The sequence below is a fragment of the Nansenia antarctica genome, assembly GCF_963989245.1.
Source record: "Nansenia antarctica genome assembly, chromosome: 11".
NCBI classification, from domain to species: domain Eukaryota; kingdom Metazoa; phylum Chordata; class Actinopteri; order Argentiniformes; family Microstomatidae; genus Nansenia; species Nansenia antarctica.
In genome coordinates this window covers 17,805,489-17,821,026 of record NC_137681.1, presented here as the reverse complement: position 1 = coordinate 17,821,026, position 15,538 = coordinate 17,805,489, and the positions used below count along the sequence as shown (strand labels likewise).

The 15,538-nt window shown below is 43.9% G+C and overlaps 1 protein-coding gene across 1 annotated transcript in view; it reads right to left on the bottom strand.

Annotated features, from left to right (window-relative positions):
* The window catches only part of LOC308167936 (ras-associating and dilute domain-containing protein-like), a gene marked incomplete at both ends in the record, with an annotated part of 19,673 nt that extends 9,666 nt beyond the window's left edge, over nucleotides 1-10,007 (bottom strand). The window contains 10 exons of the mRNA XM_080542415.1: nucleotides 1-17; nucleotides 147-373; nucleotides 483-520; nucleotides 1,182-1,484; nucleotides 1,738-2,040; nucleotides 3,990-4,477; nucleotides 6,992-7,224; nucleotides 8,075-8,249; nucleotides 8,505-8,704; nucleotides 9,880-10,007. The exon at nucleotides 1-17 is cut by the window's left edge and continues 96 nt beyond it. Coding sequence (XP_080398541.1) covers nucleotides 1-17; nucleotides 147-373; nucleotides 483-520; nucleotides 1,182-1,484; nucleotides 1,738-2,040; nucleotides 3,990-4,477; nucleotides 6,992-7,224; nucleotides 8,075-8,249; nucleotides 8,505-8,704; nucleotides 9,880-10,007 — 2,112 coding nt within the window. The remainder of the gene's footprint in view (nucleotides 18-146; nucleotides 374-482; nucleotides 521-1,181; nucleotides 1,485-1,737; nucleotides 2,041-3,989; nucleotides 4,478-6,991; nucleotides 7,225-8,074; nucleotides 8,250-8,504; nucleotides 8,705-9,879) is intronic.
* Between the last annotated feature and the right edge of the window lie 5,531 nt (nucleotides 10,008-15,538).

Sequence of the window (15,538 nt, the reverse complement as noted above, 5' to 3'; positions counted from 1 at the left end):
ACGCATCTCCAGCAGCGCTGAACACACACACACACACACACACACACACACAATATAACATCACCATTTAACTTTCATGTACGTAGGTAATCTTTACTTATGCAGGTTAGTCTGCATAAATAACATCTGAAAAGCACCAAACTAACCCATGTTCTTCTCCTCCCTCTCATCCTCCCCTTCTTCCTCCTCCTCCTCCTCCCCCTGTTCACGTCTTGTCCTCCAGGCCAGTAGGTGGGGTAGCTGATGTTGGATGAACTGCAGCAGTTCCAGGGCGTTGGACATCCACACCACCAGGGGGCGCAGTCCTGAGATCAGCTCTCCTACGCTCGGCGCTGGCAGCAGCTCCTCTGATGCTAGGCCTTCACTACAGAGACTGGGACATGACAGGACAGATCTGGAATCAGTCTACAGTGAGTGTCAAAGATGCTTTGTAATACTGTAATTCTGTGGAAGGGACAACGGTTGACTTCTCACACACTCACACTTCAGGTTGAATAGCAGCAAGCTCCTGGGTGTGCCGCTGTGAGAAGAAAGGGAAACTTGCTATTCACTTTTACGATAGAAGCATGAGCGGTCCAGCAGACACAATATTCCAATACGTTGAGACGTAAGGTTGTACACAGTGGAGGCTGGTGGAAGTAGAAATCGGAGGATGGGCTCATTGTTAAATTTGTACATTTACATTTTTGGCATTTAGCAGACGCCTTATTCCAAAGCGACTTACAATCAATACATTTGACTAAGCAAGTGAATCATCAATCCACCAGTCGTAGCAGGAAGAATAATCCAGCTCAGGCCCGGGGCCATTGGTAGTCTGTGTTAGAAGGCAAAATCTTCTTCTATCACCATCTTCTAAACATAGCTTTTTAAAAAATGTATATATAGACACTGGAGAAACAGAGAAACAGTACAAGGGGGGGCAATAGGAGATTTAGGGGACACAGTAAAGGGGAAAAAGCAGGTGTCTTCAGGAGACGCAGTGCTGGGGGGCAGTAGAAGTCTCAGGAGGAGCAGTTAAGGTGTAACCTGAAGAGTAATGCATTGTAATGCATGTGTGTTTGATACCATTCCTCTTTCCATTCCACGCACCATTCCTCATTCTATTCCTTGTATTACATTGAGCCCGTCCTCTAATTTCTACCTCCGCCAGCCTCCCCTGCTGTCACAGTGCTGCTACTTACCCACATGGCGTCCTGCACCTGACTGGCTATCAGCAGCAGTAATCTGCGCAGGTCTGAGGTGTGTAGGTGTGTGGCGGAGTACTGGACACACACACACAGCAGGAATGAGACAGTCAACGCCGGCCTATCTTTACCAGATCTCTCCATGGCAACGATCTCCTTGACGACGCAATCTTCACACTCCACATCATAGTGTAGGGTTAGATCGTGTCCCTCGTGGTCCGTTAGGTAGGGAGCGGTCCTTCTAGGACCCGGAACCCCCCTGGGTCGTCTCTGGGGGTCTGGGGATGCTGAGCTGCAGGTCTGACAGAGGTGCGGCTCTCCAGGGGGAGTGGTTGGAGTAGTGGCATGGGTCAACAACCAGGGGGCAGTAGTAGGTGTGGGTTCTGGAACACCATGAGTGTCGGCGTCCTTATTGTCATGAAACAAGCGCAAGATGACATCATATTAACAAGAAGTATCGAAAGAAAGGCCTTGTTCAACAAGTACAGTAGGGGTTAGGTAACACTCGTCGTACCTTAGACAGGAAGTTGTTTGACCAACCTCACATAATTACCTTGTGCCTAACCACAGATGCTGCGGGGTCCTTGAACAGAAACAGGTAGTGCTTGCCTAGCCCGATGACATCACCAGGACTAAGCTCCACCTCTTTGCTTAACATCTCCCCGTTCCGCATGACCTTGGCCCCGCGGAAGGGTTGCAGCAGGGTGGAGTTGCCTTTCCTATGGCGATGCACGCAGCAGTGCCGCGGCAGGATGTCGGGGGCAGAGAGAAGGAAGTCGACCTTTAACCTCTCCTCGTCCTCACTGCATCGACCAATCACAGTGCTCGGCCTGCTGAGCAGATAGATTACATAGTCCTGGGGAGAAAGGGATGGGGTGAGAGGTTAGAGACAGGTAGAAGATGGATGGGAGGAGGGAGAGGGAAGAGAGAGGTAGAACGTGGACTACAGAAAAACTAAAACAGGCTGAAATAGAAACATGAAGGTAAAATCGAAACATTATTAATAATGCTGTGGGTATCAGAATAATTAGTCAGTGATCCCAGCCGCTGATCTTAGCAGCTTCCTGTAGCTATTATTAATTACACTGAGTGGCACGCACAGCACGACAGGCTTATCGTGGCAGACTTTCCTTGTGACCCTTGGCTATGCCAACTGGGCAGAATTCTTGCATTATTTCACAAAAGTGATCCTGCTCCATGTATCCAAGATTTTACGGTAATTAAACAAGTTTAAAACTATTAAGTTTAACACACACAATACTGTGTGATATCAGACGGATTACCATGGATTACCAGGGTGAACATTTGAGATTGTGTTTATTTGATTTGAGTGTTTATTTGAGTGTGTGGTGTGTGTGTGTGTGCGTGTGTGTGTGTGTGTGTGTGTGTGTGTGTGTGTGTGTGTGCGTGCGTGCGTGTGTGTGCTGTGTCCTTGCCTGAATCACACATGGCCCTCTGGGTAATCATTCAGGAAACAGGGCCCGTGTTGTCATACTCTCTGTTTCCTGAATCATGTTTTTACACACAGAGCTTTTCTACACACTGTTCTCTCTATTTGTCTCGGCTCTGTGTTTCTTTCCAATGAGAGAATGGGATTGTTGCTCTCGTCAGGCATGTCCTCTGTTCCCACTGCCTTGTTGACTCTGGGAGACAGAGACAGCGGGGAGCGACAGCGGGAGGTGGAACATCATCCACCCCACATTGATTCGTTCCCAGTGTAATGAACGCAGAGCGGGCATCAGACACTCAGGACACTGTGGATCACGAGTTAGAGACAGAGAAGGGGAAAGAGAGAGAGACAGAGAGAGAGAGAGAGAGAGAGAGAGAGAGAGAGAGAGAGAGAGAGAGAGAGAGAGACTCTTGGGAGAGTATAACACATACACATGTCTGTCCCTGTCCCTTATCTTTAGCCCAATATTGGATGGCATCTTATCAAAACGTAATCTCTCTTGAATGCACAACAGCACGGCTCAATAGAGCCAAACCTACCACTATACAGGCATGGTCAGATAGCTTAATCCATCAGAGAACACTTAAAAAAACCTCCTTCATAACCTGTGATATATTTCTTTCTCTTCCTCTCTATACAACTATGTATCTTTTTTTTGTTGTTGTTGTTTTTTTCTCCCTCTCATATTTTCATTTTTATTGTGATAGAGACAGTAGAGATTTGACAGGAAGGATGGGTGAGAGAGAGAGAAGGGATGACATGCAGGATATGTCCGCGGCCGGAATCGAACCGGGAACTCTGGAATGTGATTTCTACTTGATTGTTCCTTCCTTTTATTTGTATTTGTATTTAATGCTGAGAACATGGCTTATTTTATTTGATCTTATGGAGCTTTTTATTGTACCACGCAGTTGTCTGCATCTTGGTTTGTCTGTTTGTCTATGTATCTGTCTTTCATTATTATGAAAATAAAGAAAAATGTTAATCACAAAAAATGTCTGTCCCTGTGTGGAGCAGCAGTTTAAAACCCCCAAACCTAATTGTTGATCATATCCTGTAGTGATGCAAGTCTGTACTCTTTTTCCTTCTCTTTATTTTATTTTACTTGTACTCTTTAGTTGTATCCTTGTAATACCTGACAATGTTGCATTTTGGGAATTGGTTGGAACCAAATCATACTAGACATGTATGCCTGGCGGCTTGTTGTTTGTTTGTTTGTTAGTTAGTTTGTTTGTCTTGTGTATAAAACTGAAAAACTGAAAATAAAAGATAAAAAAAAAATAAAATAAAAAAAACACACATGCACACACACACACACACACACACACACACACACAGAAGAGGGAGGGAGATACCTGTGTGTAGCTGTAGCCCTGTAGCAGCAGTAGGTAGGGGCAGTCCTGGGGAGGGTGAATGGAGTACTGTGTGGTGTTATCGTCACTGCTCTCCGTCTCCTCTCTCTCCCTCTCCTCTCTCTCCCTCTCCTCTCCCTGGCGGGCCGGACAGAGGGGCTCTGTGTCGGCCTCTGACCCCGCAACCTCCCGGGGGAAGGCCTTGTGGTTCTGTTCTTGACTCTGAACGCTCTTCTGTTTGAGGTTATGTTTCGGGTTCAGACTGCGGTTCTTTGCATGATTCTGCTTGGGGTTCTGATGGTGGTTCTGTTGGAGGCTTGGACTGAGGCTCTGAATGGTGTCTTGCTGCATCTCAGTGCTCTGGGCAGACAGTAGGTCCATCTCACTCCGGCTCCTCCACAGAGTCTCACCCCTGTACATGGACTTCTCTATAAGGACGGACGCCACGCGTGAGCGGCTCTTCTGGAGTTTACGAGCCTGTGCGTTGATACCTGATAGATCAGAGAGTGAGTTTATAGATTATGGAAGAAAAAAAACAAAGGGATGAACAATGGGGTGAGGAATTGTGTGTGTGTGTGTGTGTGTGTGTGTGTGTGTGTGTGTGTGTGTGTGTCACGACCCAACAGCTCTCAGTAAATATAAATAAATCAGTTTGTCCGTCTTCTTAACGGTGCTCTAACGTTTACGCTAGATTAGATCTGAGAACGTAGAAAATGAGGAGTTCCCAAATAATCAGATAATCTGAACTAACTCCTGTAGAAAGATCCATCAGTCCAATATATCATTTCATCCTCTAGAGAGCAACAGCGATGACACTATTAACACGTCTGTAATCCACACAGAACCTTTCTGCTCTGCCTTCCTGAGCGACTAAGGCTACAGGGGAGCTCCATGCACTGTCAGGATCTCCAATCTCTGGTAGGTCACTTGTACACAAGCCATCACCGTCTTAGGTACTTCTCTCTCATATGCTTTCATGGCATTTATGTGACAAAAGCGGGTCTTAGACCGCCTGTCTGGGGTACTGACTACATAATTGAGGTCTCCAACCTTCCTCAAGACTCTGTGAGGCCCAGCAAACATAGGCCCCAACGGTCCGCGGGGTCCTGCACCTAAAACCAAGACCAAATTGCCTGACACACTGCCTTCTGGTCATACCTGGCCTTCATTCGAAAACTTGATGATAAAGTTTGGCTGTGAAATTGGAACCCCGATCAGATTGAATAGAGCGTGGTAAACCCACAGAGGAAAATAACTTTAACGTTCAATTATAACCTTCGTCCTTATGCTACAAAGTGGAATGGCTTCCGGATACCTTGCGGTGGTGTCTAAGATCTAAGATAAGGTCAATAAGTATTCATTTCCCTTCTTTGTTTTGGGGACCTACGCAATCTATCATGATCATATCTCTTGTACCACAGGTAAAGGTTGTAAAGGAGAAACTGGCGGTTTACGGCCCTGTTTCCCCACCACCTGGCAAGTGTGACATGAACAACAAAACCCCTTTACATCATTGCGTAGCCCTGGCCAATGGAATTGCCTGCTAATCTTAGCTACTGTCTTTTTGAAACCCAAATGACCACCGAACACCGACCCATGTGCCAAGCGGAGCACTTCTCCACGGTAACACTGGGGTAGTACTATCTGCTCATAACTAGACCAGTCCTCACTAGCTGGCCTACTGGCTAGTCTCCATTTTCTAAAGAGAATACCACCTCTCACAAAGTATCCCGTTGCCTCTTCCTTACTCTCTCTAGCAGAGGACATTCTCACTGACACATGCAACTGTTTTTCAACCCACACACATGCACACACACACACACACACACACAACGCTCCGCGTACTGTCCGCGTACTGTCCGCTCGACTATGTGAGGGCCTTAACTGAAAGCTGAAAGGCTTAGGAGTTGAGTTGGATAGGGCCCGTAGGTTCATGCCTCCATTTGAAGAAGAGAATGTAGATGTTTTCTTTGAGATGTTTGAAAAGGTTGCTAAAGAGAGTGAGTGGCCAGAGGATAAATGGTGTCTCCTAGCCCAAAGTGTGTTGACGGGGAAAGCTCAGAGGGCAGTAGCTGCTCTAGACTGCAGAATAGGCCTTGAAAATGGTCCTCTCAGGAAAGCAGTATTAGAGGCATATGGCAGAGTACCTGACATTGTGTGTGTGTGTGTGTGTGTGTGTGTGTGTGTGTGTGCGTGTGTGTGTGTGTGTGTGTGTGTGTGTGTGTGTGTGTGTGTAGGTGTGTGTAGGTGTGTGTAGGTGTGTGTAGGTGTGTGTGTGTGTGGGTGTGTGTGTGGGTGTGGGGGTGTGTGTGTGTGTGTGTGTGTGTGTGGGTGTGTGTGTGGGTGTGTGTGTGTGTGTGTGTGTGTGTGTGTGTGTGTGTGTGTGTGTAAGCCAGTGTCAACATGCAGAATGTACGTACAGGAAACAGACTTCAATGGAAAGAGACACAGTGCTAGTGGAGGAAAACTCACTATCCACAGCAGGCAGCCACCGGCCAACATAGACATTATCGGGTTATCATAAACTACACCATTCATAAAAAAAATACATAACAGGACGCACCCCTACATTATAACCCCCGCTGGGTCAACTCTGACATGAGCCTTTAGTCACATGACAGAAAGCAAACAAGCTAAGGAGGCCACCTGAAAGGAGGATTTCTTTATTTCTCTATTGAGACACATCCAATGTAGGATACAGTATGTGTGTGGCACAGGGGAGGCTGGTGGAGGTAGAAATTGGAGGACCGGCTCATTTGAATGCATGGAATGGAATGAGGAATGGTATTAAACGTGTGTTTGCTACCACTCCAATGAGCCTGATTTCTGCACCCATTATCCTCCACTGGTGCGCCGTATGTAGGGTATAGCACAACGACAGGTGACTGGGGCATGTTGGTGTGCATATTTCTGATGCACCACTGGTACTGGGTCAGGTCTTATTTCATGGTCTTCTACATGAGGTTGGGGAAGGGTAATCTGAACCCAGGCCTGCGGTACTCTACCTGCAGTGACAGTGTCCTTGTCTCTGGACCTCTGCTCCTCCACACTGCTCCTCCTCTGGATCTCAAAGCGCCGAGCCAACCCCTCTCTGGGTTTCCACAGCGACTGCAAGAGGAGGGGCTTCTCATTGTCGCCGACGACCCGGAAGCATTCCGTCCTCCACTGTTGGTTTCCCACGTGGCCAATGGCATCGCAGAGAATGTAGGACTCCGCCTCTTCCTTGTTTAGACCATACCTGGGAAGATGGAGGTATGTTAGATAAATCTGCTTATGAACTGCTTATGAATGTCATCGTTTGGTTCCTTTGTAAGTAGTGTATAAACATACTATAAATCTGTTAATCCTCTTTACAAGAATAGTTTAGAAGCAGTTTACAAGTCGATCTTAAAATAAAGTAAACTTACTAAAGGATGAGAGATAAAAACATTGTTTGTGCTGAAAATGACTAATACTTCTAACTCTATTCCAAAACTGTTTGTTTGTAATCCATCACTCCTTGCTGTGGAGTTGCTCTCACAGTGGGCAGTGCACAAGGGCTGCAATGTGCATTTATATCCAACAAGGAAATGGTACTGTATAGGTTTCCTTCTTTTCTGTCTCACACACACACACACACACACACACACACACACACACACACACACACACACACATACACACACACACACACACACACACACACACACACACACACACGCACACACACATGCACATACACACACAGCCATAGCAGCCTGGCCAAACAGCCTGGCCAGCTTTCACATAAGTCTGTGGTTTGCAATAGCAACTCCCATGTAAACTAACAATTTGGCATACAGTACTCAATGCATTATTCAGTTATGACAAACAGCTGCCGGTGAGAACAATGGGTAAATTTGTATATAATGCTGAGCATAACTGGCTGCACATGTTCTGTTCTTACGGCTTGTTTCAAAGACTTGTTCAAAGACTTTGCATGTCAACAGATCATTATAGTGTATACATGTCAACACAGAATGGAGGGGTGTGAATACAGTTACAGACACATGCAGACACGCCGGCAAGCAGGCATGCAGGCACAAACACACACACACACACACACACACCTCTCGAGGGCCTCCTTGACCAACTCCTTGGCACTGGAGTGTGTGGTGGCCAAGACACTCTTGTAGTTGGCACCTTCACAGAGCTCACTGCCAAAGATCTTCAGAATCCCGGGAGCCGTTATCTGATTGGACAACTCTGAGGGATCGTCTGTCATTGTTGCATCGCCAGTAGTCCCTAGACGGCCATGTTAGAAAGAACAAAGAGATGACCTCTTTAGTCTCAATGCAGAGGTTTAGGATAAGGATACCAATGAGCCTCTGCCTTAGTGAACCTCGTCCCCAGGACTATTGTGCACAGCGCATATTGGCAGAAGTGTCTGGGAGATTACTGCTTTAGCCAACTCCAATCCCAAATGTGTGACGATAACAAAGGAGTGGTCTAAAGCTGAAAGGGACTTGCATAGTTTCAGATAGAGAGAGCCATACATACCTCTGTCCCTTCTGGCATGGCCAAACAGTGACGGCAGTGCATCGCCAGTCAAGGCCATAGGGTTGGACATGTAGGTTGAACCCCGATGGAACACACCAGACAGGCGGTTGGCATGGCGACGGATGCAGCTCCTGCTAGGCTGTCTGATGGCCACACCCACACTGTCAGCTGACTTGTTGGAGGAACTAGAGGAGCCTGACCTGTGGAGGGATGGAGAGAGAGAGAGAGAGAGAGAGAGAGAGAGAGAGAGAGAGAGAGATGGAGTAAAGGAAGGGAAGGAATGTATGGAAGCGAGAGTGGTGGGGAATGAGAGATAGAGGGGACAATGAGGGGGAGAAAAAGAAGGAGAGAGGTGAGGGAGAGAGAGAGCAGGTGATGGGGAAATAAATGAAGAGAAAGCGACAGAGAGAGAAATTGTGAGAGTATGAGAACGATGAAGGAATAGGAATAGACAGACACAGAAGAGACAGCAACAGAAAGAAGGGGAGAAAGAAAGTGACAGAGGAAAGAAAATAGATGAAGGAGGGTGGGGTGGGAGATAGAAATGACTTACCAAGGGGGCTACAACATTCTTCAACCATATCTTTCAACACTGCTAAAGTCTGTCTAAAATATTGAATAAAAGTGCAGAGAATATCAATACCAATCCATTATGGCTAAAAACTACCACGCAACTTGGCAAACATGTTTACTTTGCAAAGGTATAGGTAGAAGACCATCCACTCTCCCTCACCATAACCTTGTTCTGCTTTCTCAGTCCATTAATACAATAATAGGGTATTGCTTATTTCTGAACAATCTTGTAAGCTACTTATTTTGATAGCTCAAAGGTCCTCTTAGTTGCGTCACTGCTTAAATATATACAAATAGTTTTGTTCCTCCCAGATTAACATTGCCAATGTTCTAAAACTTCCCATACTTTGTAACCCTTTGGATGTTTTAAATGACACAACTTAGCGTATTGAGTAAACAGGTCAACATCTAAAGCATAATGACAGAAGAGTTGTGGGAGGACAAAACATGACTCTTTTTTATTATTATTATTATTATTTTTATTTGTTAATGTTATTGCACATTGCAGACTTTTCCCCCTTACTTCCCTCTGCTGCACTCAGCTGTTCTCACCTTGCTCTGTAAACTGTTCTTTCTTGATTTCCTACTACCATACACGTTTCTATTTTACTATAGTGTCAGATACATTTCCTAAAACTCTAGCTGTAAAACCTCCACAGAGGAGTGAGTACAACACTGAGGAGGGGTCTGAAAAGTCATCTTTTGTTTTAAATAAATCAACAATTGTGTTTCAAGTACTAATCCTAATGTGCCATGTGCAGCGAAATCTATAGAACGGTTAAATTCTAAATGACTGACTCACTGTAATGATCCATCGCTTGGTTTCCTCCCCAGCTTTACAAAGCGACGCTTGGGTGAGCTGCCAGGTATGTTGACGGGTGAGAGGGCAGTTGGTCTGGGTGGAAGAGAGCTCCGATCCTCCGAAGTCATCTTTGTGGAGTTGATTCCAATCCACGCACCCAGGCGTAAAAGTGAATGCCGAAACACGTTGCTCCCACAATTGTATTAGACACTGCTTAATCATTCAACTTCAATTTGCCTGCGGGAGCTAATGAGTAATCTTGTTCACTGAATCGAAGTCCGAAGTGGTTGGTGTTCTTTCATTCAACAGCGTTTAGGAGCCGCAGACGCAGGGCGCGCACAGTCAGTGGGATGGTACGTTTACGCACACGCTTTCCAGAGCGTGCTGCAGTTTCCCCAAGTGTACCATGCAACTGAACTGTTCCACTCAAAAACTTTTACGGACTTCCCGTACACAGCAGAAATTGTGTGGCTAGATAGAAGCATTGATTACATTGGCGTGATTCTGACTATGTAGGCTATTTTAAGTCACAAAAGCTACACAATCCAAAAGAAAAACATAAACAGTAAATACAACTTCTACAGTGTCAAGTTACAGCGATAGCGCTGAAAGATCCGTAGGCTACTACGCAATAATTCCCGAACAAATATTATAAATAACACACTGGCCAGGCCCTATGTGCGAAATGTGTATGTGTATATGTATATGTTCGCTCCTCGAGCCTCAACGCGACAGACAAAGTGATGCGCATCGAGCAAACGAATCACCGCGCAAGTGCATGGAGACGCCAAGTGCATTACAGCCAGCCCAGCCACCATGGCAAACTCGAGTATAAAGTTATCTCGTGGTTGACTAAATCTCTGCAGTAGCCTTCACAATCTGAATCCAAAGGCAGTCTGTACCCAGAATACTCCTCCTTTAAACGGTTTAACCATGACAATGCAGGTATGCTCTCCTGTGCGTTATCGACGTGTTGGTGGGAAGCAGTTTGGATAGAGTGGATTCTCTGGTAGTAGTCCGTTCATTTTTGCGCAGGGTACTCCACCTTGTGGCCGACATGCTGCACATGTGCCTGATCTTTGACCTAAAGAATAAGGTAATATAACCCCACTTATATGGTACATGTGGGAATACGGTACATGTGGGAAAACTAGGGTTCTCTTTGATTTCGTTTATTGTTTTCTTGCCATTTGCCTAAAACACATGTTGTGTGTCCAAGTAATGATGCCGTAGTTCAGTTGGCGGTTTTTTGACGTGTGCGCGTGTGTGTGTGTGTGTGTGTGTGTGCGCGCGCGCTCTCGCAACAGCGGAGCAGCCGTCCGTCCGAAGTGCGAAGAAGTGAAAAAGAAGTGTTGTGAAGAAGTGTTGTTTATAAATCAGACCTTCGTAGATAATTTGACAACGTAAAGTCTTAAGGTGAGTTTACACATTCACATCTCTTGTGCAACGTTTTCCATCATTATTAGCCAGCTAACATTCGTTAGCTATGAGGCTAATGATTAGCTAGCTTTGTGTTAGCCAAGCCACTACATTTAGGCTACTCCGTTCACGGGTAAGTCATATATCAACAAAACTAGGCTACACTTACCAACAGTAACTGAAGTGAGCTTATACTTTTATTACATACATACATACATACTGATTCACAAATTAAACCCAATGAGCCCAGGAGCCAAAACGAAACAAAAGAAACACTTAACACTGGCGCGAATCACCACTCTCCCCCTCAACGCAAATTAGCATGCTACTAGCCTCAATGCTAGTGGACATGCAAAGTTCGACAGAATACACCCCTCAGTGGTTAACAATACCCCTACAAAACTGTATCAACTAACACTTAATATTTATATACATCTGGTTCTCAAAACGTTTACCTTCTTGGTGACTTTACATACCTGTTTTATGTACTGGCAACCTCTCATACCAGGTACTTCACCCCGGCTTCACCAGTCTAGCTAGTCAACAGCCTTCTCACACTCTATCAATAACAACAGCCCCCAGACAATAATGTGTAACTAGCTAGGTAATATATATCATCATAACTAGCTAGGTAGTAATATATATCATCATAACTAGCTAGGTAATATATATATATATATCATCATAACTAGCTAGGTAATATATATATCATCATAACTAGCTAGGTAATATATATCATCATAACTAGCTAGGTAATATATATCATCATAACTAGCTAGGTAGTAATATATATCATCATAACTAGCTAGGTAATATATATATCATCATAACTAGCTACTAGGTAGTAATATATATCATCATAACTAGCTAGGTAATATATATATCATCATAACTAGCTAGGTAGCTACAGTAAGTCATATCATCATAACTAGCTAGGTAGCTACAGTAAGTCATATATATCATCATAACTAGCTATGTAGCTACAGTAAGTCATATATATCATCATAACTAGCTAGGTAGCTACAGTAAGTCATATATATCATCATAACTAGCTAGGTAGCTACAGTAAGTCATATATATCATCATAACTAGCTAGGTAGCTACAGTGGCTAGATAGTCTAATATCAAGCCATTGTCAATTCCCTGGCGTAACATCGCTAAGACACTAGCTGTGAGAAGACACAGCTGTCTCTGGCTTTTCCAAAATGAGACTCGTTCATGATTAAACCAAACCTATGATATACGTTTCTTAAAATAGCCTAAATTGCAACCCATTCGACTCTGATGTTGAAGCTGGTCAAATAAAGGCCACCCTAATCTCCTCCAGAGTGAACCTCTCTTGTGTTGGGCAACTGTCGGCTACCTGTGCTGTATGTGTGTGGATAAGCGTTTGAACCACTAGAGGGAGTAATTTGTATTGTAAACCTAGATGTAGGTGTAGTTAAAAAATAAAAAAAATCATAACCATAACCATATGCAGTCTATTATTAGCATTACATATGCTCTCTCTCTTTTTAATGCTGTATGTAAAGCACTTATAAATCGCTCCTGTTGTATGAAATGTGTTATACAGATAAACTTCCCTTGCTTTGTCTGGTTTGGATAGCTGATACACTTCAAACCGGTAGAGCCTGGGCTGGGCTCAGCCTAGCTTTTGTATACCTAATGGAATGAACCATAGGAGTGAACCATACCTTATTAGGACAATTCCTATTTTCAATTCTTGAAGGGCATCTCTTGTGATTGTAGCTGTAATAGAATGATAACTGCCATTACGGTTCCTAGGCAGTCATATTAATGTTTGTATTACATCTGTGCTGTGGTGGCATATTAATGGGTAGTCTATTGAGAATAGTTTGAGAATAGAATGCCTTTTGCGAATAGAATGAAACTTTGCCCTTTGCCCTGAACACAGCAAAGACCTAGGTTCTGGGCCCTGGACAGTCTGGACGGATTGATGGCAGCTGCTGGACTGAAAAAATCAGGTGTAGTGCTGAGGCACAAATATGTAAATTTCAAGCCTGCAAACTGCGACACTTTAAATGAATGTGCAATAACACTATGTGCAATATGATCAACCCTAGTCGTCTATCTGTACAGTATAGTATAGTGGATAGTGTACATAGCCTCTATTTATGTAAACCAGCTCCTTCCCTTCTTGTGTTTTTTTTTTCTTTTTTTTCCTAACACCAGGGGAGCCACCCCTCCTAAATTTCGTTGTTTGGTACCTGTACTATAGCAATGACAATAAAGACCATTCATTCATTCATTCAAAAGTGTATATAGAACACACCCAGCATAGAGAAAGGTAGTTCACTTCATGTGGCTTGTGTGTGTGTGAACTCATAATTTCTGCAGAATGATTAGATGTTTTGGTTCAATAAAGAGTTATTAACAGCATCGACAGTCATTAACAGCTATTCACAGCATCGACGGTCATGGACATTTTCTTCCTTTAACCTAATGTAATATATTCACTACATAGGTATGATTCAATAATCTACGTAGTTTACAATAGGTATAGGTATATAGATAAGTGGTATGATTGGCCATGCAATAACAGTTCAGGCTTATTATGGCTTTGTATCAGATAGTTCTACATAGTCACCCTACAGCTATTTTATTTCTGTATTGCTTTAAAATCCCAATAATGTCCTGGGTCAATTCGACAGAGTGAACAGTACAAAAGGGTCTAAAATGTGTTATGTTCTTTTGTACTGTTCACTGGGTCAAATCGAGATACTTGGAAGGACCACTCTAAACACGTAAGTGTTTAGAGTGCTCCTTCCAAGTATCTTATTTTCCTACTCTAACCATATTTAAAACCAATATACTGTAGCATTAAAACAATTATATATATAATAACTAGTCTCAGTTTTCCTCCAGAGGGTCCAGTCAATCCTCATTTTCTCTGATAATGATTGTCTTCACTTTCCCATGCAATCAATGTAATAGCTTTTCCTAGCAGTCTATGATACTGTAATTAATTCAGTGTAATTTTACACCCTTTTTGAAAATTGCTTTTCAACATTATTTGCCATCACACAACTTCAGGCAACAGAACAATAATATCGCTAATTGTTACAGTAAACCGGCTACAGTATACAGTATCACTACTTGACTTGACTTCTCTTAAAGATACAAAATAAGGGGCCACAACCCATAACCATAACCACCTTATGTTAAAATATAAAAAATCTCAAACTTCAATGGGGTGAGTTTAAGGGGGTTGTTTAAGGGTCTCACTTAACATTTACCAAGGTTGAATTTAATGAGGAAGTTGTCAGACAGACCTGCTGCTGTGCTTGATTATCTGAACAGTGACAGGAGGCAAAAAAAATAATTAATCACTAACCCTAACCCTCGAACCCATTATTTGGTAGACGTTGTGATGAACTTTGCGCCCCTAGTCTCTTTCTGCATCCGTCTCTGTCATGTGAGACTATGATACATATTATCATGCTGTCATGCTGCAACCCTAACCAACCCTAACCCCAACAGGAAATCACTAGGTCTGTGGCTTCAGCCTGTCTGTCTGTCTGTCTGCCTGACATGCGCAAACCTGCTGGACCTGGAGAGAGCTGTCTGAAACCCTGCATCATCCCTAGAGCTGGAGAGAACTGTCTGAAACCCTGCATCATCCCTAGAGCTGGAGAGAGCTGTCTGAAACCCTGCATCATCCCTAGAGCTGGAGAGAGCTGTCTGCAACCCTGCATCATCCCTAGAGCTGGAGAGCTACAGTGTGTCTGTGCATGACTTTAATTCCTGCCTGGCATTGTTTCAGTTAACCAAGCAGTATGTGGACGACCTGATGTTCAGCTGACCCGTGTGTTGATGCTGGGCTGGGGGTAATACCTGTCACTGTACGTTTACATTTTTATATCTACATTCACATGTTAGTCACTTAGCAGACAGCGACTTACAATAAGTCGTTTTGTTTTATTCTTTCATATTCTCTATTATCTTAACGTTCTATTTTGTGATAATTATATACAGCAGTACATTGTGGAGAATTAATTGACAATGAATGAATAAATGAATGAATGAATGAATGAATGAATGAATGAAATTACCTGCTATGCTACATTGGCGTTGAGATTTTTTAATGAGTCATTCTAGGCAACTTGCAAAGTCATGGCGTGGGTTACTTTTAGTGTGTGTGCGCGTGTGTGTGTGTGTGTGTGTGTGTGTGTGTGTGTGTGCGTGTGTGTGCATGTGCGTGTGCGTGTATGTGTGTAAG